The 23,288-nt window shown below is 42.3% G+C and overlaps 2 protein-coding genes across 2 annotated transcripts in view; both read left to right on the top strand.

The window, feature by feature from the left end:
- Positions 1-2,552: 2,552 nt before the first annotated feature.
- Positions 2,553-4,620, top strand: LOC123491683 (helicase SRCAP-like). Its single transcript, XM_045223333.1, has 3 exons — positions 2,553-3,210; positions 3,287-3,712; positions 4,166-4,620. Exons 1-3 carry the CDS (start codon positions 2,553-2,555, stop codon positions 4,618-4,620), a joined length of 1,539 nt encoding a protein of 512 aa, XP_045079268.1.
- A 1,783-nt stretch (positions 4,621-6,403) lies between these two features.
- rbl1 (retinoblastoma-like 1 (p107)) overlaps positions 6,404-23,288 on the top strand; it is a 35,508-nt gene continuing 18,623 nt past the window's right edge. The window contains exons 1-3 of the mRNA XM_045223095.1: positions 6,404-7,026; positions 14,918-15,051; positions 19,669-19,869. Of these exons, the coding sequence (XP_045079030.1) occupies positions 6,868-7,026; positions 14,918-15,051; positions 19,669-19,869 (494 nt within the window). The 5' untranslated portion in view covers positions 6,404-6,867. The remainder of the gene's footprint in view (positions 7,027-14,917; positions 15,052-19,668; positions 19,870-23,288) is intronic.

Raw genomic sequence — 23,288 nt, 5'->3', positions numbered from 1 at the left:
ATAATTGGTTAAATAAAATTGAGATAAATAAAAAAGTATACCAGTTTAATTTAAGGACCAAAGGATTGACAGCCGTCCCATATAGATTGCAAAATAGTTGGGAAGAGATTTTTGACGTACCAATTCCATGGCATAGTGTTTATGAACTGATACGCAAAACAACGCCGGATTTAAAACTTATAATTTTTCAGTTGAAATTATTATACAAAATTCTTGCTACCAATATAATGTTATTTATATGTGGGATACAATCTTCCCAACTCTGCAGATTTTGCTGCGAAGAGACAGAATCATTAGATCATTTGTTTTGGCACTGTCCATTTGTAGCTTGTTTTTGGTCACAGGTCCAGGAATGGCTGAAGGATGGCAATATTTACCTGGAGCTATCCCTGCAGATAGCTACTGGGTGATCTGAAAAGTCATAGTCAATCGATCAATAATATAATAATAGCAAAAATGTTTATTTTCAATTAACAATCTGTAGAAACAATGAGAATAGAAGGGTTCAGAACTTTTGTGAAACATCACAGTAAAGTTGAAAAATATATGGCAAATAGAAATCCAATATGGATGGTGTTAAGAGAATGAATGGAGCTGAAGGATGGGACTAATAACAACTAACAACAAATAATAACAAGAAGATAACTAATGTAAAGCATACTGTGTCCATAATAAGTATATAGGTTACAGGTTGAGAGCTTTTGTGAAAGAGCACAGTTAGAAAGATATGGCATATAGAAGCAGACCGGATGGACATAATGAAAATTATTTGAGAGGTTGAGGGTAGAGGAAGTTCAGGAGTAAAAACAAACAAAATAGAATTATTGTAAAATTGACTGTGTCCATAAAATGTATATAGTATGTATAAGCTGGAAGTAGAGGTCTAAGCGTTGTTGTTCACAAGTTTACTCCAATTAGGGGAGGGGTGGTGGGGTTGGAAAGTAATAAAGGGAAATATATTTTTTTAAGGATATGTGTATATGTATTTGTATGTATGTATGTGCATATGTATGTAAATGTGTTATATATATATATATATATATATATATATATATATATATATATATATATATATATATACACTGCTCAAAAAAATAAAGGGAACACTAAAAGAACACATCCTAGATCTGAATGAATGAAATAATCTTATTAAATACTTTTTTCTTTACATAGTTGAATGTGCTGACAACAAAATCACACAAAAATTATCAATGGAAATCAAATTTATCAACCCATGGAGGTCTGGATTTGGAGTCACCCTCAAAATTAAAGTGGAAAACCACACTACAGGCTGATCCAACTTAGATGTAATGTCCTTAAAACAAGTCAAAATGAGGCTCAGTAGTGTGTGTGGCCTCCACGTGCCTGTATGACCTCCCTACAACGCCTGGGCATGCTCCTGATGAGGTGGCGGATGGTCTCCTGAGGGATCTCCTCTCATCTGTGAAGAGCACAGGGCGCCAGTGGCGAATTTGCCAATCTTGGTGTTCTCTGGCAAATGCCAAACGTCCTGCACGGTGTTGGGCTGTAAGCACAACCCCCACCTGTGGACGTCGGGCCCTCATACCACCCTCATGGAGTCTGTTTCTGACCGTTTGAGCAGACACATGCACATTTGTGGCCTGCTGGAGGTCATTTTGCAGGGCTCTGGCAGTGCTCCTCCTGCTCCTCCTTGCACAAAGGCGGAGGTAGCAGTCCTGCTGCTGGGTTGTTGCCCTCCTACGGCCTCCTCCACGTCTCCTGATGTACTGGCCTGTCTCCTGGTAGCGCCTCCATGCTCTGGACACTACGCTGACAGACACAGCAAACCTTCTTGCCACAGCTCGCATTGATGTGCCATCCTGGGTGAGCTGCACTACCTGAGCCACTTGTGTGGGTTGTAGACTCCGTCTCATGCTACCCCTAGAGTGAAAGCACCGCCAGCATTCAAAGTGACCAAAACATCAGCCAGGAAGAATAGGAACTGAGAAGTGGTCTGTGGTCACCAGCTGCAAAACCAGTCCTTTATTGGGGGTGTCTTGCTAATTGCCTATAATTTCCACCTGTTGTCTATTCCATTTGCACAACAGCATGTGAAATGTATTGTCAATCAGTGTTGCTTCCTAAGTGGACAGTTTGATTTCACAGAAGTGTGATTGACTTGGAGTTACATTGTGTTGTTTAAGTGTTCCCTTTATTTTTTTGAGCAGTGTATACATACATATATTTGCGAGAAAAAAAACATATGGGGGATTGGAAGCAATGCAGACAATTACATTGATGGACGTTACAATCTATCTGCAATATTAAAGCTGATCTACCCCCTAAAATTTTTTATAAAATAAATATTAATAATAATAAAAAAAGAAGAGATGGTACAGCTCACCGAGACTCTTCACTCCGTGCTGCCACAACTCACATCCCTGTCTATAGCTAGTCTCTCTCCCACTAAGCCAGCCCCTACAGAGCCCTCATCCCAAGGTATCCTTCCAGTAGAAAGAGTTCTGATGGCACCACCACTGTCCGCGTCAGAGCTGGTTGAGCATACGAAGCCATCACCAAACGAAGAAGATATGGCTTGCGATGGACAGTATGACAACAGTGAGTGGCCTGACCTCCCAACGTGGCCTCCAGCATTTGATGAGTCACTACTGCCGTATCATCAGAGTGACACTCCAAGCCTACAGTGCGGCTACCAAGAGCCTCCTCCAGCAGCTATGAGTTCCCTCAGTCCCGGCGCTCACATTCTCCTGTCAGTAGGCTACTCCTCCACCATTGGTCCAGCTAAGAGACATACAGTACCTACCTGTCAGCTCCTAGATACTCCCAGTATGGAGTACCAGCCCGTTGACGGTGCCAGGGTGTGTCTACCCGTCCCTGCCATTGGTTTTCAGTTTGCCCTCTGCATGGGTATCCAGCCTGTTCCTGACAAGGTGTTTCAGTCTGCCGCCACGAAGGACCCATCAGTCAACAGAAGCCTGCAGCCAGCCACTGTTCCAGAGTTGCCACCCGCTCCTGCTACAGAGCCGAAGTTAATCAACGAGGTGGACTCTTCAGCTGCTCCGGCTACAGAGCATCAGCCAGTAGCAGCCACCGTGGTGATCCAGACCAACATGGTGCTACAGCCCTCTCCGGCCACAGGGGCTCTGCCTACTCCTGTCCTGGAGCCCAGACCAGCTACCACAGATGGGGCCCAGTCTGCCCCTTCCCCAGGGTTACTGCTTCCCTCAAGTGCCTGTATGCCACTGATTATGGGGCCGAGCCTACCTCGTGCTCCAGTTTCCTTTCCTGTCTGTTCCTGCTATAGGAGCTCAGCCTACCCCTGTCAAATCAGACTCACTGTCTGCCGGGCATGAGGAGCAGCCTTCTCCACCCACAAGGGCCCAGCCTGCTTCCGTCATAGTAGACCCGCTGCCTCCTACCCAGGCAGCCCAGCTGGACCTGAAGGTACAACCTGGCCCTGTCTTCAGATCACCAGCTCCCGCAACAGAGAGCCATCGTGTTGCAGCCACAGGCCCACAGACCGCTGTTGATGCAGATCATCAGCCAGCATCCCCCTGGTTGCCACCAGCTGCAGCCCAGGGATCCTCAGCCCCTGTCACAGTATCTCTGGCACCAGCTGCAGCCCAGGGGCCACCACCTGGCTTTACACTAAGTGTCATCCCTGTTTCAGTTAGGGGGGCTTCACCAGAAGCCAACGACAAGCCCCCACCAGCTCCTGATGAGGAGCCCAGTTAATCTCCAGCCATGGGCCCTCCACTTGGCCCTGTCTTCCAGACACCGGCTGACCATGCAGTGCGGTTCATACTTACCTCAGCACAAAGAGACCAGCCCAGCTCCGTTGGGGAGCCCCCACTTGTTCTTGAGTGGGAGCCCACAATGGCTTCCTCTACGGGGGCCGCTTCAGCCTCCACCCAGAGGTCCCATCCAGTCCTCGTGTTACGAACCCTGTGGCTTTAAATGTCTAGGGTGGATGGACAAGAGACCCGTAACATAATTCATGCAAATTAGAATAGTGACATGGAAACAGTGAGAACGAAAAATACACCGACAACCATAAGCTACCGTCAAACATAAAATGTTTATTTTGAACACACGGTAAAGGTTTGGGAAAAAGGGCTGAGCAGGACCCAAGAAAAGAAACAATAGTGTAAAAAAAAGTCCTCTGCCCTGCAACCTCCGCTAGTCCCTGCCTGTGAGGTCCACCCTGGCTCAGTCGGGGAGCCCCAATCTGCCAGTCGTCGAGAACCCTCTGTAGCTCTAGCCCAGGGTCCACAGTCACACCCTGCCTGGGGAGCTCTGCTGCCTTCTCTGGAGAACACGTCTGTCCCTGCTGTGAGACCTCAGCTCAGCCTGATTATCAGCTCAGATCTGGCTCCTGACCCTCAGTTTCCCCTCGTCTGGAGGTCCCTGCCTGATCCGGTTGGGGAGTCTCCACCAGAGCCGGAGCCCTTTACGCTATCCACCATAGAGCTACCACCTGGCCCTGCTCTAGGGGTCAAGCCAGCTCCTGCCAATGGAGCCCAGAGCACTCCCTCCTTCGAGTCTCAGACTGTGTCAGCCCCAGAGACTGTTTATTTTACAGATACCCTGCTGGTAGCCCCAACAGCCTCTGATAGTCAGTTGCTGGAGACCTGTTGATCCATGTAGTAGGCCTGCCTGTCAGCCTTTACTTGCCACAGTGTCCTGCCCTTAGTTATTAGTCAGGCCACGTTGCCAGGCCTTTAGGTGTCCCTGGTGCCCTATTAGCTAAGCAGTCAGGTGTTCCCCCTAGTTTCCTGCCAGCTGACACCCTAGTAGTTTGGAGTGTTTCCTGCTGTTAGAACAAAGCAGCGTTCCATCAGTTACATTCACCCCTCTCCCATGAGGACTTTCTCCCCACAGTGTGCCCCTGATGGACTAAGTGTTCCTGCCCGGCTGTTATGGACAGCAGCTTCTCTACTCCACTAGAGCAGAGAACCCTTTGCATCATTTAAGTACTGGACTAGAGTTGATTTGTTATTAGTGGTTATGCCTAGCCAGGTCCTCTGCTGATGGGATGGCTAGACACCCATAGACATCTGGTCTCATGTCTGTTAAGTTTGGATATGATATGTAAGTAAGAGTTAAGTAAGAGTTAAGATAGTCAAGTTAAGTATTGAGCCTTTCTTATGAGTGAATTAACATAGTGAATTCAGGGGCGGCTGTACAAAAGGCTGTGAAGTATTTGTAGTTAATCATATCAGTAATGTTAGTTCATTATATCAGAGCTGTAGCTCCGCCCACCGGTGAAGTGGAGCAGAGCATGCTGGGCGATCTCCAGCATAGAGAAGATCAGTTCGAGAGAAGTCAAGTGAGAGAAAGTTCCAGCCATCCTTGTGTTTTCCCAACAGTTATCTTTCATTGTGTTAGCCAAGGCCAGTGTGCGTCCTTGTTGATATACCACACACACACACTTTGGTTGAAGCAAGTTGCCTGACCACTAAGTGCCTTAGCCCATCCATACTACATACACTGTGCTGTTCCGTGCCTGTGCATATTCAGCGTTATTAAACCACCTCAACTGGAATCCTACCTGTCTGTCATCTGTGTCCTTACCAGCACACAGGAGCGAACACATCAAGTAAAACCTAACCTAAAGAATATACAGTCCACCAAGTCCTAACTTACAGCTTGTCTAGCTTGCTAGCTAAGATTTTGAAAGTATCATGTTGACATGATCTGTCCAATCAAAGCTACGGTAGATATAACGTAATTCGACGTGATTTTATCTGTGGCCAATGACCTTGAGCCTTCTTGGATGGGCACTTCTAATGTAAATCTATGGCAGCACCCAAGGGGCTTGAATTTTGGAGCTCTACCCTTAGACTTGGCGGTGACTACTGTCCCCACAAGTGACAGAACACTGAGCTAATCACAGCGCAACTAGAGAACATTACCAACACCTACGCTCTGTATTTTCTGCTGGCTGCTCCACCACAGAAACCACTGACCTAGGCTGAAACACCTGCATTTTGGAGCTGCCTTACTCAAGAAAGCAAAAAAGAGACCATGTTTGCATGCGGCTTTATTAACTCAATGATTTTTTTTTTTACATTGTTTGCAAACTGATATGTAACACGTATTAATGCCAAAATTACATGAAAAACATGCAACCCAAAAAATATATATAAAATATATATATATATATTTTTTTTTTTAGCTAAAAATGTAGGACTCAAAACAGGCTCTGCCCCACCTGCCCTGAATGACTGGTCGCCACTGATGTGATGTCAACTCTATTGGCCTATAACTTAAAGGACTAGTAGGCCCTTGTAGCTCAGTTGGTAGAGCATGGCGCTTGCAACGCCAGGGTTGTGGGTTCGTTTCCCACGGGGGGCCAGTATGAAAAAAATTATGCACTCACTAACTGTAAGTCACTCTGGATAAGAGCGTCTGCTAAATGACTAAAATTTAAAAATTTAAAATCACCCTGGTTTTCATATTGGCACAACTGCAGCATGCTTCCAACTTTCAGGCAGTTTTTCTTTCTGCCACACCTTATTGTAAAGGCCCAATACTTTCACCATTGCAGTGTCACTGAGATTAGCCATCATGAATACATCTCATCCTTCCCAGAAGATATTACCCCAGCTTTAGCTAATGCTCTCTTCATCTCAGCCAACATAAAAAAGGGGCATTCAACGCAACCCCCACAATCTCTCTGATCCAGGACCCCGGATGTTCTCCTCTGACCCTCTTTGCATTCCTTTGTTTGCCCTTTTGGGCCTTTACTCATTGGTCGGAAAGGATCCGTTTTCGCGCCAATTGCACTACAGTGCATTGTGGGAATTGGATGTTTTGTTGACATAACGTTAGCTAGATACCTATAGATTTTAATTTCTCAGGCACTGTAAATTAGATTTACAAATGCGGGGAGACGAGTCAGATTCCGACTCCGGGCGGACGGACGAGAGCTCCGTCCGAAAGAGTTTGGAAATGCTTTGTCAGGAGCTGAATATGGACGAACAGACGGCATCTGAAGCCATGCAAAACTTCAAGTCGATTTGGAATACATACACACTGGAGGTAAACTAGCCAGCTAACTAATACAGTATAGCTAGCTATTTTATGAAACTAGCTAGTTAGTATTGCACATTTTACTTTATATACGTTGCCCCGTAACGTTACTCTTTGTTTAGGAAGTTGGGATCAGATATTGTGGGATCAACAATGCGACCGGACAAGGACGGACTTGACACTAACGTTAGCTAGCATCTAACGTTAAACAACTTTTAGTTTTGAGTCTTGACATTTTGCTGTTGAGCGTGTTCAGCATAAATACTGTTAAGCTATTATCCCCTCTTTAGTTTAGCTAGCTATGTAACTAACGTCGTTAGTTTTGAATTCAAAGTGAGACACTGACATGTTAACCTTAGTTGGTTAGCTAGCTAGTTAGCTAACGTTAGCTGAACACAGTCACTAACACTATTGTCCATCAACCAGCACACTTGACAAGGGAACTGGTAATTTGCTAAATCGTCACAATGTTAGACATCAACGTTGGCTAACTAGTTAGCTACCTTTTTGTTTTGTCTGATCATTTGGGAACAAACCAGTCGCGGTCAGTGCCGTTTAAGATTATGGAGAATATTTTGTTTATGAACATGGTCTTATTTTTACAACAGCATGTCATCCATTCACCCAGCTCAATGTAACACAGCCCAATAATGGACTAACAAAGCCTAACGTTACTCCTTATACTAGTCCAAGGACCTTACATGTTCTGTTTTAAGGGCAAATTTGTTTTGGATGCCAAAACAGCCAAATACTCTAGCTAAACGTGAATCGATTATCAATTGTGGTACGGTTCTAGAAACAAATCCCTCTACTTTCGTATCACATCAAAATAATTCCACAAACGCAAAATACACACTTACCGGATGTACACTGTTTTAACCAGCAATTTATATATATACCAGATGACTGATAGGGGGCGCTGTGTTGAAGCCACCGCACCTCCATCTTGGCACGTCCACCCGTATAAAACATGCTCTTACTGGGGAGTGCCAATATGGCCGACCGGAGGCTTAAAAGCCTCTCAATGGCCAATACGTAGCACCGGCAATCCAGGGTTTATATACATTATTGGTTTTAACACGGTTGCAGCCGACCGTATTTTTAAGTGACATGTTTGTGGCGTCCGTCTTGTGTTTACACACAGGTGTTCATTAGGGCTGACCACATTTAGTCGAATGGTCAATTGTTTGGTTGATAGGCAGTTGGATGACCTGGATTTTTTTTGTTGAGCAGTCACAAATAAATTATTTTTTTCATGGCACAAGATAAGCCTGTCAGATTCGCACCTGTCTTGGTGGACTAATCCATTGATGCCACAGAACAAAAAGAAGGGGTGTGTGGCTAAGATGCACAAGGCACATCTCTCCATAATGCGCTTTCTCGCCATTTTGTGTGCATTCATTGTTTCATAACTTCATTCTGTGAATTGTTTGCCCTTTGATTGTTAGTATCTATCAATTCCCCATTACATACAGTGCATTTAGAAAGTATTCAGACCTCTTGACTTTTTCCACATTTTGTTATGTTACAGCCTTATTGTAAAATGGATTAAATAAATACATTTTCCTCATCAATCTACACACAATACCCCATAATGACAAAGCAAAAACTGGTTTTTAGAAAGGTTTGCACTTTAATAAAAAATAGAAAACATCAATACTTAATTTACGTAAGTATTCAGATATTTTGCTATGAGACTCGAAATTGAGCTCAGGTGCATCCTGTTTCCATTGATCATCCTTGAGATGTTTCTACAACTTGATTGGAGTCCACCTGTGGAAAATTCAATTGATTGGACATGATTAGTCTATATAAGGTCCCACAGTTGACAGTGAATGTCAGAGCAAAAACCAAGCCATGAGGTCAAAGGAATTCTCCGTAGAGCTCCGAGACAGGATTGTGTCGAGGCACAGCTCTGGGGAAGGGTACCAAAAAATGTCTGCACCATTGAAGGTCCCCAATAACACAGTGGCCTCCATCATTCTTAAATGGAATAAGTTTGGAACCACCTAGACTCTTCCTAGAGCTGGCCGCCCGGCCAAACTGAGCAATCGGGGGAGAAGGGCCTTGGTCAGGGTGGTGACCAAGAACCCGATGGTCACTCTGACAGAGCTCCATAGTTCCTCTGTGGAGATGGGAGAACCTTCCAGAAGGACAACCATCTCTGCAGCACTCCACCAATCAGGCCTTTATGGTAGAGTGGCCAGACGGAAGCCACTCCTCAGTAAAAGGCACATGGCAGCCTGCTTTGAGTTTGCCAAAAGGCACCTAAAGGACACTCACCATGAAAAACAAGATTCTCTTGTCTGATGAAACCAAGATTGAACTCTTTGGCCTGATTGCCAAGCGTCATGTCTGGAGGAAACCTGGCTCCATCCCCAAGGCTTACCTTGACTTGAACGAGTTGCAGTGTTGGAAAGCATTTACATTTTACATTTTAGTCATTTAGCAGACGCTCTTATCCAGAGCGACTTACAGTTAGTGAATACATTATTATTTTTATTTATTTTTTATACTGGCCCCCCGTGGGAATCGAACCCACAACCCTGGCGTTGCAAACGCCATGCTCTATCAACTGAGCTACATCCCTGCCGGCCATTCCCTCCCCTACCCTGGACGACGCTGGGCCAATTGTGCTCCGCCCATGAGTCTCCCGGTCGCGGCCGGCTGCGACAGAGCCTGGATTCGAACCAGGATCTCTAGTGGCACAGTTAGCACTGCGATGCAGTGCCTTAGACCACTGCGCCACTCAGGAGTACAGCCTTAGCCAGCTAGCTATAAAGCATTCCTCTCTGTTTGAGTCAGGTTGTTGAGTAGGCTAAATTAGCTGCATTAGCTAAGTAAGTGAAAGGCAAATAACTAAGAAGAAAGAAAATACAACGAAATATAGCCATCTCTCTGCAGATTAAATTTTGTTCAAGACTGTTCAACCACAGATAGAACAATGAGAGATATTTCATCAAATGTGAACCATCCGCTTAGCGTTTCCACTCACTTCCAAATATGGTAGTGAGAGGAAGCCCACTGGCTGGCAGTGGGAGAAGATGGAATGAGATGGATTTTGGCCGACATTCTGCACATTTTCTCATAGATTTAAACATTTGATATCAGTACAGTTATCTGTTCCCAAAACTAGAATATATTATGAACAGAGTGGACTAAGTTTAGTAGACTTTACCCTTTAGAAAAGGAGAGTGCAAAGTTGAATTTAGTAATTGCACACACGCACTTCACAGAGGTGTTCCCTAACGTAAATATGCTGATGTATGCTAGAACGCGCCAATAGGATCTCACTAGCTCGTGCTTGGCTCTGCCCACAATCTTGCTTGTTCTGCCCACTATGATTAATTTGTTCCCATTGGAAATGACAGGCTGTGGTCTATCTTCGTTTAGTGATCCATGGTATCGCATTGGGACAAGTAAACTAAAGATCTCATTTGTATTTTCGATATGAAGTCCATCAGGACTTGCCAGTCAGTGACATGAAAGTGAGTGACTCATCAGTAGCCTATCGCATCGGTAACAGAGACATTCATTTGGCTCCCTAATTTGTATACTGGTATGCCTTTTGGCGATTATCTGCAGATAAATTATGAAAACATTCGATGACCAAGGTGAATCTTCCTCACTGCAGGAACAATAGGTAGTCTGCTGATTTAATCAAAGTGTTGACAATGGAGTAGTCAACTGCTTCTTTATGTGTAGCAAAGCCCATAATTAACACCTGCTTCATTCTTCAATCATGCCTCTTAAAAGGAAGCTTGAAGCCTGTGGAAGTCAGCAGACTCTTACAAGATTCTTTAAGAATTTGTTAAACTTATTTATTTATTTATTTTATAAATAAATGACATACTGCAATTCACAAAGAGTTGTAAACACTTGTTGAAATTCTTTTACTAATTTAACTGAGATCGTTCTCTTTCTTCTCTTAACACCCATAACTTAATTGAGCATCTGTTCTGTTTATTTTAGAGACCCATTTTTCAATTAGGAAAAAGTCCCATCACACAATTTGTTAGATTTTACAATGTAATCTTTTAAAAAAGCAAGATAATTTGGGCTATTTACTGAATTTTTCTGTTTTATTAAAATACATAATTTAAAAAACAAACATTCTGGCAATTAATGTCTAGCCGTAAAATACTTGAATTTCAAAAGAAGAGGTTAAATGTAAAAAATTAAAATTAATAAAAAGTTTAATGTTCTCTTACTTAGAAAATATACCTGATCATATATGCCAAGACGATATCGCCCAAAACGAACAATACGCTGAATTCATACATTTTCAGTCATTTAAATTGAAAACATAATACCACAACAAATTATTCCAATCTGGGAGGTAAACTCTAAATATAAAATAATTTTGTTGTGTATTTCAGATGGAATCAAGGCATTAGAATGAACCAGAGGCCACCAAAAATTATTCCTCGGGGCCTGGGGAATCCTGGCTGGCTACGTCTTGTTGTTGTTGTTGGGCTAGCTACTTCATGTGCTTCTGGAAAACACTGTATTTTGGACTACTAGATCATGCTAAAAATGGTTGGAATGTTTTATGTAAATTGGAGAGAAAAAATGTATCACACTGTGGATGTATTGGACTTCAGAATTGCATTGGGGGTATTTATTTGACTGTACAGCCTTACCTATGGATTGTGGCTCCATGAAACTGGGTATCACTCTACTCAGTGACACCCATAGAACACAACTGTGAAGAGTTTGGAACTTTAACTGTGGGAAAGCACCTCACTATCCTTGGGCTGTGGCGTTCACGGAATTTAGTCAGCCGGTGATTGTCAAGCAAATAACTGCCGGTCTCACGGTAATTGACCGTTTAATTAACGTAAACACATTTAGCATCTCCTGGCTTCCACACATAGCCTACAAGCCACTGATGCAGACCTTTTGGAACATCTACATAAAAAAAAAGTATAATAAATCCATGTAATATAGCCTACACCATCACAATAAATCCATTATTTATTTTAGACAGGTCTAAAGAAGCATGATATGAAGAAAATGTAGTCTATTTGAGAAGAACAGAATAGCATACTCTTGAGTTGTTGTTATGTTAGGTCCTCATCTGGCTATGCCATACGGCTGTGGGCTACACTAGTTCATTTAGGAGACCTAGATTTGCTTAGAATTCCGTAGCATTATTTTATATTATGAAGAATACAATTGAACAAAGCTGAATAAAATAGAAAGGGTATTTGAGGGAGTGCGCACACGCGGCTATTCTGTGTTGAGCGGTTAACAAAGAAATAGGTACTAATATGCTTAATTTAGAGTTATTAATGTAACTTCTACAAACGTTGGGCTATATGTTTTGATTTTTAATACATTGTAAGGCTGCATGATGCGACTCTAATGCTGATTTGCAAAAAGTCGCATGAAAGGCATGAGCTCTGCATTGTTTTTTGCGCTGGCTGTACACATTTCGTCAGTCTCTCATTCACAATTTGACAAGCACTTGATAAAGCCTCGAATTTCCGAAATAATCCATGCCTTTTGCGGCCAGTGGCCATTGTGCCCTAGGGCTGAATATAATAATGATAATTCCCTTCTCTGAGTGCTGCTTGCTCCGAAGCACCTCTCACTCGCATGGCTCTCAATCACGTGATCGGGTCTTTATCACAGGCTACAAGTGAAGACAGACACTTTGGGGACGCAACTGTGCACGTCCTTATAATTCCGAGGTGCATATTGAAGATATTGGAAGAACTTTCCACATTTACTTTTCGTCAGCCAACAAGATGAGTAGGCCTAACAAACAGCAAAAGCACTAGCCTATGTCAATCTACTATCCCCCATAGTACAAAAGTTGACCTATTCTGTGCGAGAAATAAATGTTCCAAACATAGTCTGGGACAGTTGTGGGATGCGATAGATCCCAAATTAATACAACCACTAGCATCAAAGAAACCGTTTTACGCAATGAGGCTGACATAACAGATCAGAACGTTTAGCTTAATGTTGATAAACTATTAGGCTATTTCTTCACATTATAAGCGCAGCAATGCGCACACGGCAGTAGGCTATAAGTGCAAATGTTCCATAAGCGGGAAAACACCATTATCAAAAGTGACCGCAAATGTGATTATATATGTAATGCTTTATTATAATGGTGCATTTTTATTGTGAAAATTATCTTCCCCAAACTTGAAACTCACACGCTGCCAGTTAGTCTCTTCACCCCTTGTAAAGCAGATTAATGTGCTTAATTTTTAGAAGTTATTTAGTTGTGATACAAACCCTATCAAAACATATAGGCCTATGGGCTAGGCTACATGAGGTGTGCGTCTATGATTCAAAAAGTCGCAAAAAAAAGGTGTTGTTTCTTGCCTTACGCTTGGCATCATTCACAAGTGATAGGCTAATATTGTCACCCATCAGACTATTCTTGATTTAATCTTGTCTTTACATATACTAAATAATTTACACTACCGTTCAAAAGTTTGCGGTCAGTTAGAAATGTCCTTGTTTTCGAAAGAAAAGCAAAAAAATGTATCATTAAAATAACATCAAATTGATCAGAAATACAGTGTAGACATTGTTAATGTTGTAAATGGCGATTGTAGCTGGAAATGGCTGATTTAAAAAAAAATGAAATATCTACATAGGCGTACAGAGGCCCATTATCAGCAAAAATCTGTTCTGTGTTCCAATGGCACGTTGTGTTTGCTAATCCAAGTTTATCATTTTAAAAGGCTAATTGATCATTAGAAAATCCTGTTCTACTAAGCTAACATATGGAATTGTTTTAAGATGGTCATACCAAGGATCATTTAGCTATTTGATTTGGAATTTTAAGACCCCTTAGGTATCAAAAAATTATATAGAAAAAGTATTTGATGAAACATTGAATTTGGCATCACTGCACTGAAATGTGTCTTCTGTATTTAACCCAACCCCTCTGAATCAGAGAGGTGCGGGGGGCTGCCTTAATCTACATCCACGTCATCGGCGCCTGGGGAACAGTGGGTTAACTGCCTTGCTCAGGGGCAGAACGACAGATTATGACATTGTCAGCTCAGGGATTTGATCTAACAACCTTTCGGTTACTGGCCCAACGCTCCTACCCGCCAGGTTACCTGCCGCCCTTAGCCTATAGAAACCCGTTATTTTAGGCACTAAACTATCTCCATATATACTTCCATTCACTTTTTTAAACGGGTACCGGGGACCTTTAGACAAGTCTTGTGAGGCTTGTGTGTGTCATAGAGCATAATGTGTTCATGAGAGACTCATCTTTCCACAGAGGGGTCATTTTAGTGTGTAGCCCAAACTGTTCGGAAGCTACAGACAGAAGTTGGCAGAAGAGGCTGTACCGATTTCAGACATGTCCCATGATGCTTTTGGGATCAGTAGATCAAAACGGACAACGCCATCCTGTTCGTGAGAGTCATCTTTCCACGAGTCAAATAGTTTGTAGGCCAAACCGTTTGCACGCTAAAGACGTTTTCGTGAGAAGACCGATTTTCGGGATGTCTCATGGTCTGACAAACACCGCTATAGCTTTGCCACCTTTCACGCAGATGCGGAAGGTCGATATCGGCGGATGTGGTGGATTGAGTCACAGCCCATGCAAAAAAGAAAGAACTCTAGCTTAAATAGACAGATTTTGATGGGGATTATTTTATGTTAATTTGATTTCTGCGGGCCGCTGAAATTGTAGAAGGGTTAACATAGTTATAAGCAGTGGTGTAGCACGCACCCCTGCAGACCCTGCTAAGCGGGGTTGCCCCCAACCTTCCAAATGTGTGTATATTTATTAAATTTTTTACGGTATTGAACATTTTACCGTTGGTGTTTTCGAAATACCCCGGTATACGGTATAGCATAAAGCACTGTGATTTACTGTCATCACTTGCCATACACTTCTGACTTGTCTTTCTTTCAGGGGGAAGTAGTTCATTGGCTAGCCTGCTCTCTCTATGCAGCCTGCAGAAAGGGCTCCACGCCCACTGTGGGTAAGGGAGTGATGGAAGGCAACTGTGTGTCCCTGACTCGAATACTCAGGACGTCGAAACTGAGGTCAGTGATAAGAGGCTTGGTCCCCAAACCTCCCACATCATGTCTACAGCGCCTTCAGAAAGTATTCACACCCCTTGACTTTTTCCACTTTTTGTTATGTTACAGCCTGAATTTTAAATGATTTAAGTTGAGACTTTTTTTCACTGGCCTACACACAATACCCCATAATGTCAAAGTGGAATTAGTATGTATTTTTATTTCTTCATTTTATTATTAATAAAACAATTATTCAACCCCTTTGTTATGGCAAGCCTAAATAAGTTCAGGGGTAAACATTATCTTAAGTCATATAAGTTGCACGGACTCACTCTGTGTGCAATAATAGTGTTTAGCATAATTTTTGAATGACTACCTTATCTCTGTACCCCACACATAAAATTATCTGTAAGGTCCCTTGAGTCGAGCAGGGAATTTCAAACACAGATCAACCACAAAGACCAGGGAGGTTTTCCAATGCCTCGCAAATAAGGACACCTATTGGTAGATGGGTAGAAAAAAAATAAAAGACATTCAATATCCTTTTGAGCATGGCGAAATTGTTAATTACACTTTGGATGGTGTATCAATACACCCAGTCACTACAAAGATACAGGCATCCTTCCTAACTCAGTTGTCGGAGAGGAAGGAAACCGCTCAGGGATTTCACAATGAGGCCAATGGTGACTTTAAAACAGTTACAGAGTTTAATGGCTGTGATAGGAGAAAACTGATGGATCAACAACATTGTAGTAACTCCACAATCCTAACATAATTGACAGTGAAAAGAAGGAAGCCTGTACATAATACCAATATTCCAGAACTTGCATCCTGTTTGCAACAAGGCACTAAAGTAATACTGCAAAATGTGGGAAAGCAATTACCTTTTTGTCCTGAATACAAAGTGTTATGTTTGGGTCAAATTTAATACAACACATGACTGAGTACCACTCTCCATATTTTCAAGCATAGTGGTGGCTGCGTCATGTTATGGGTATGCTAGTAATCCATGTGTGCAAAGCTATTAGGGACTTAGCCAGAAAGACTCACAGCTGTAATCACTGCCAAAGGTGATTCTAACCAGTATTGACTTGGGGGTGTACATACAGTGGGGAGAACAAGTATTTGATACACTGCCAATTTTGCAGGTTTTCCTACTTACAATGCATGTAGAGGTCTGTATTTTTATCATAGGTGCACTTCAACTGTGAGAGACAGAATCTAAAACAAAAACCCAGAAAATTACATTTGTATGATTTTTAAGTAATTAATTTGCATTTTATTGCATGACATAAGTATTTGATCACCTACCAACCAGTAAGAATTATGGCTCTCACAGACCTGTTAGTTTTTCTTTAAGAAGCCCTCCTGTTCTCCACTCATTACCTGTATTAACTGCACCTGTTTGAACTCGTTACCTGTATAAAAGACACCTGTCCACACACTCAATCAAACCGACTCCAACCTCTCCACAATGGCCAAGGCCAGACAGCTGTGTAAGGACATCAGGGATAAAATTGTAGACCTGCACAAGGCTGGGATGGGCTACAGGACAATAGGCAAGCAGCTTGGTGAGAAGGCAACAACTGTTGGCGCAATTATTAGAAAATGGAAGAAGTTCAAGATGACGGTCAATCACCCTCGGTCTGGGGCTCCATGCAAGATCTCACCTCGTGGGGCATCAATGATCATGAGGAAGGTGAGGGATCAGCCCAGAACTACACGGCAGGACCTGGTCAATGACCTGAAGAGAGCTGGGACCACAGTCTCACCGTTATGGATTAAAATCCTGCAGCACACGCAAGGTCCCCCTGCTCAAGCCAGCGCATGTCCAGGCCCGTCTGAAGTTTGCCAATGACCATCTGGATGATCCAGAGGAGGAATGGGAGAAGATCATGTGGTCTGATGAGACAAAAATAGAGCTTTTTGGTCTAAACTCCACTCGCGTGTTTGGAGGAAGAAAAAGGATGAGTACAACCCCAAGAACACCATCCCAACCGTGAAGCATGGAGGTGGAAACATCATTCTTTTGGGGATGCTTTTCTGCAAAGGGGACAGGACGACTGCACCGTATTGAGGGGAGGATGGATGGGGCCATGTATCGCGAGATCTTGGCCAACAACCTCCTTCCCTCAGTAAGAGCATTGAATATGGGTCGTGGCTGGGTCTTCCAGCATGACAACGACAGCCAGGGCAACTAAGGAGTGGCTCCGTAAGAAGCATCTCACGGTCCTGGAGTGGCCTAGCCAGTCTCCAGATCTGAACCCAATAGAACATCTTTGGAGGGAGCTGAAAGTCCGTATATTGCCCATCGACAGCCCCGAAACCTGAAGGATCTGGAGAAGGTCTGTATGGAGGAGTGGGCCAAAATCCCTGCTGCAGTGTGTGCAAACCTGGTCAAGACCTACAGGAAACGTATGATCTCTGTAATTGCAAACAAAGGTTTCTGTACCAAATATTAAGTTCTGCTTTTCTGATGTATCAAATACTTATGTGGTCCTCTGTAGCTCAGCTGGTAGAGCACGGCGCTTGTAACGCCAAGGTAGTGGGTTCGATCCCCGGGACCACCCATACACAAAAATGTATGCACGCACGACTGTAAGTCGCTTTGGATAAAAGCGTCTGCTAAATGGCATATTATATTATATTATATTATTATTATGTCATTCAATAAAATGCAAATTAATTACTTAAAAATCATACAATGTGATTTTCTGGATTTTTGTCTCTCACAGTTGAAGTGTACCTATGATAAAAAATTACAGACCTCTACATGCTTTGTAAGTAGGAAAACCTGCAAAATCGGCAGTGTATCAAATACTTGTTCTCCCCACTGTACGTACAGTTCCAGTCAAATGTTTGGACACACCTACTCATCCAAGGGTTTTCTTTATTTTTACAATTTTTTTACATTGTAGAATAATAGTGAAGACATCAAAACTATGAAATAACACATGTAATCATGTAGTAACCAAGTGTTAAACAAATCTAAATATATTTTGTATTTGAGATTCTTCGAAGTAGCCACCCTTTGCCTTGATGACAGCTTCGTTCACTCTTGGCATTCTCTCAACCAGCTTCATGAGGTAGTCACTTGGAATGCATTTCAATTAGCACGTGTGCCTTGTTAATTTGTGGAATTTCTTTCTTTCCTTAATGCGTTTGAGCCAATCAGTTTTGTTGTGACAAAGGAAGGGTGGTATACAGAAGAAAGCCCTATTTGGTAAAAGACCAAGTCCATATTATGGCAAGAACAGCTCAAATAAGCAAAGATGAATGATAGTCCATCATTACTTTAAGACATGAAGGTCAGTCAAAACGGAACATTTCAAGAACTTTGAAAGTTTCTTCAAGTGCAGTCGCAAAAACCATCAAGCGCTATGATGAAACTGTCTCTCATGAGGACCGCCACAGGAAAGGAAGACCCAGAGTTACCTCTGCTGCAGAGGAGAAGTTCATTAGTGTTACCAGCCTCAGAAATTGCAGCCCAAATAAATGCTTCACAGAGTTCAAGTAACAGACATCTCAACATCAACTGTTCCGAGGAGACTGCGTGAATCAGGCCTTCATGGTCAAATTGCTGCAAAGAAACCACTACTAAAGGACACCAATAAGAAGAGACTTGCTTGGGCCAAGAAACATGAGCAATGGACATTAGACTGGTGGATAACTGTCCTTTGGTCTGATGAGTCCAAATTTGTGGATTTTGGACGCCAACCACCGTGTCTTTGTGAGACGCAGACTAGGTGGAGGGATGATATCCGCATATGTGGATCCCACCGTGAAGCATGGAGGAGGAGGTGTGATGGTGTGGTGGTGCTTTGCTGGTGACACTGTCTGTGACTTATTTAGAATTCAAGGCAAACTTAACAAGCATGGCTACCACAGCATTCTGCAGCGATATGCCATCCCACCTGGTTTGCGCTTAGTGGGACTATCATTCGTTTTTCAACAGGACAATGACCCAAAACACACCTCCAGGCTGTGTAAGGGCTATTTGACCAAGGAGAGTAATGGAGTGCTGCATCAGATGATCTGGCCTCCACAATCACTCGACCTCAACCCAATTGAGGTGGTTTGGGATGAGTTGGACCGCAGAGTGAAGGAAAAGCAGCCAACAAGTGCTCAGCATATGTGAGAACCCCTTCAAGACTGTTGGAAAATCATTCCTCATGAAGCTGGTTGAGAGAATGCCAAGAGCGTACAAAGCTGTCATCAAGGCAAAGGGTTGCTACTTTGAAGAGTCTCAAATATATTTTAATTTGTTTAATGTTTTTTTTGGTTACTACATGATTCCATATGTGCTATTTGATAGTTTTAATATCTTCACTAAATAGTAAAAATAAAGGAAAACCCTTGAATGAGTAGGTTTGTCCAAACTTTTTACTGGTGCTGTATATAGATATTTTTGTATTTAGTTTTCAATACATTTGCAAAAAAAATTTAACATTTTCGCTTGGTTATTGTGTTTAGATTGGTGAGAAACCCCACAATGTAATCCATTTTGAATTCAGGCTTTAACACAAAATATGTAATAAGTCAAGGGTATGAATACTTTCTGATGGCACTGTTTATGTGCACTATATGATTCTTTCCATAACTCATAAGTTAATGTCATTTATTTTCATACATTGGTTTCAGTTTGATTCAGTTCTTCAACAAGATGAAGAAATGGTCGGATATGTCCAACTTATCTCAGGAATTTCGGAATCGCATGGGCCGCCTGGAGAGAACCTTTGAAGTGTCAACTGTGATCTTTCGGAAGTTTGAGCCCATATTCATGGACATGTTCCAGGATCCTCAAGGGGAGCCCCCACGACAGCCTAGAAGCAGAAAACACAGGTATAGGCCTACACATTCTCTCTCTCTAGCCCCATTTCTTTGTCTGCCTCGATCTCTCTCTCTCTTTGTCTGTGTCTCTTTGTCTGTGTCTCTTTGTCTGTGTCTCTGTCTCGCAGTCTCTGTCTGTCTCTCTCTGCCTGTGTATGTCTCGGTCTCTCTCTCTCTCTCTCTCTCTCTCTCTCTCTCTCTCTCTGTCTATCTGCCTCTGTCTTACTGACTCGCTCTGTCTTTCTGACACCTGTCTGAGTGGACTGATCCATTGTGGAGGCTGTGGGGATGGCACAGTCCATCAGTGTAAGACGTGCTACTAAAATTGTATATGGTTATATTACATAAGAACAGTGGTGCAACACTAATAAAAATATGATTTAATTTATAACTGCGCTTTCTCCCGCGTTGGATAGTGGTCGCTGTCCGCGGTTCTGAAACGCATCAGTGTGCTGTTGAATTGGCACCTTTTCCTAGACCATGTTGCTATGTGCATAATAGCAAAGTTAACCAGCATATTGGTGTTGAGAACAATGCGGCAGAGGCAGCAGCGGAATGAGGAGATGAGAAAACAGCCCTTGCCTTATTGTCTAAGAAAAGTGAGGAGAGAGGAAACCAGAAATTAGGTCTATAATCAATAGCCTAACTGTTAAACGTGCCTGGATTTATAAATCGTCAATATATCTACAGAACTAAGACGGATCCTGCTTCTGTTGCCTGTTTGAGTGTTTGTTTAATAGCCTATTGATTCCGTGAGCACCAAGCCTCACGCAATGACATGTCAAGTAAACAATTCGGCTGTTTTTAACCGTTGCTTTGCTGTAATAAAGTCTTTAAACTTTGTTTCTGTTAGAACAGCCTCTTTGGTATTATTTATCATTTATTTCGTGTTTACACTGTTTCAAATATATTAATAATAATACTCATTTTTCTTGATCTCATTATTGTTACTATTATTATTATTATGATCATAAGTAATGTCATCATTAGTAGGCTTAGTATAGCAGCCTTGTATAACCACCATTGAGCTGTAGGCCTAAGAGCCCATCCTGTTTAGTCTTAATACCGTAACTTACATAGGCCTATATTTAAATACTTATATAGGCTACTGTATCAATCAATAATTCATTAGTTCATGTCACAGCATACGAGTCATTCATGATTTGAAATGGAATCAAGCATTTTAGTTTTAAAATAAAGCGAGCGTTGAATAATTAGCTTAAACAATAAATAAATCGTTCCATTTCGGGAAATTGCATTCACGAATGAATGCGACTGTTTTTAGTCTTTGCTGTAATAAAGGCATAGAAAAAAACTATACAACAGACTCTCTGGTACACTTATAATTTATTTAGTGTTTACATTGTTCCAAACGGTCAGACAAATTATGTTGTAATCTATACAGCACCTGTTTGGCACACATAATATGCACGCAGCACTTGATCCTTACCATATTTTTCTTTATCTCCATTATTTTCCACAACTAGTCAAATTGATTCCACATATCGGACTTTCCCTTTACCTCCTGAGCAACCAGTAAACATTCCCCGTTTCAAGTTTATTTGTCACGTCCTCTGCATCTACTTTGCTGTCATGTGTTACGGTGTTCAGAGTTTGTTATAACCAATTTATTGATGTGATTATGATATGCTATAGGTCCTATTGTGCCCTATTCACATTTAGTTTTACTGGGGGAAGTCGGGGAATGTAATTATGTGCTCGAGCACAAAATCCCACATTTGTACTTTTAGTCCCGCCCGAATCTGCCATGGCAGTAATTTTTTACATGGCAGAAGAGTAACAATTCCAGCCAGAATAACCTACTCTAAGGTCCTCTGATAATACTAGTGCCGTTTGAATTGGCATCCCTGTGTTTTAAGAGAAATGTCTGAGTTTGACAGGTGTTGCTTGCTGTTTGCGCAAGAAAACTGATTCAGTAAATTTAACTGCGCATAAGCTATATATACGAATGTCCTACAAGTAGCCTATCAACTTTCAGTGAATGCTTTTGTTGATATGTTTTCTGCATATGAATTGAATATTGCCAAATGCATCAGTAAAAAATATTGAGCCTATTTAATGCAACCCTTGCTGTTAATAGATCGCAAAGCAACATACAACCAAACTAAACTTTTGGAAATTATAAGTAAACTTTGTCATCCATAGCCTTAAAACGCATCTCAAGTGCAATTGCACAGTTTTTAGCTCAAATCTAAAGGCTGGGGGGCATTTAGGATGTACTGCGGATTGCTCAAATATCCTAATGATTATGATCACACTTCCTCAATTAAAATATTATGGCGACACTATACCAAAGATGGTTTGCTATGGTTTAAAAACTTGGGAACCAAGCTTGAGTTATCAGTGTGGCCCTATCACCTGGACATGTGGCAATACTGTATCTTCACACCTAGAATAAGAACCTCCAGGCTTCCGTCATAACTGTCTATTTGTTTTAAAAAATAAATACAGGGGCAGTTTGGAAAAAATGTATCCCGTCCGACTCGTCCTCTGGAATAACGGACATTCTTGAGTAATAATTGCATAACCAACGTTCTCTAGTAATACTAGTCCCATGTGAATAGGTCTTTGGTCACGTGCATGCAATGCATACATGTGTCACGTAAAGAGAGCAAGGGTTGAGGGAATAGGAAATGTTTTTCCTAAACAAATGAGTGATATCAGTAACAGAACTTTTCAGTCAGAAATGGCTGTAATTATGTTGCAGCTTCAGCAACACGGACAGCGATTAACACTGATGTTCTGTGGTGGTCGCTGCAGCTGGGAGGAGAGCGAGACAACGGGTGCTAGTCACACAGTCACTCGCTGTCTCTTTTTTAACACAGGTCTGAGCACAATCAAATCAATTGCTGGTCAGACTCCCTCTATTCATTTGTGTGTCTTAATTATTTAATCAAACAGTGTGCTTAAAGCATCAGACAAGCTCAGTGAATATAGTTGATTTGATTAAAACGCATAGGATGTGTCAATATATTTCGACCAATCGATTGGTGTGTCTCTCGCTCTCTCTGTCCCTTTCTGTCTGCCTCGGTCTGTCCCTCTCCCTCGGTCTCACTGTTTGTCTGTCTGTGTCTGTCTGCCTCTGTCCATCTGACCAATTGATTGGTGTGTGTGTGTCTCTGTCCCTTTCTTTCTGTCTGCCTCGGTCTGTCCCTCTGTCTCCCTGTCTGTCTGTCTCTGTCCCTCTTTGTCTGTTTGTCCCTCTGTCTGTCTCTCTGTCTGTTTCGCTGTATCTCGGTCTCCCTCGTCTGTCTGTGTGTCTGCCTCTGTCTCTCTCTCTCGCTGTCTGTCTGCCTCGGTCTGTCTGTCTGTCTCTATCTCGGTTTGTCTGTCTGTCTCTTTCTGTCTGTCTCAGTCCTTCTGCCCTCTCGCTCTCTCTGTCTCGCTCGCTTTCTTCATGTCTCTGTCCG

The sequence above is a fragment of the Coregonus clupeaformis genome, chromosome 10, assembly GCF_020615455.1.
Source record: "Coregonus clupeaformis isolate EN_2021a chromosome 10, ASM2061545v1, whole genome shotgun sequence".
Lineage (NCBI taxonomy): Eukaryota > Metazoa > Chordata > Actinopteri > Salmoniformes > Salmonidae > Coregonus > Coregonus clupeaformis.
Note: the sequence above shows the minus strand (reverse complement) of the source record. Positions and strands in the feature narration are given on the sequence as shown.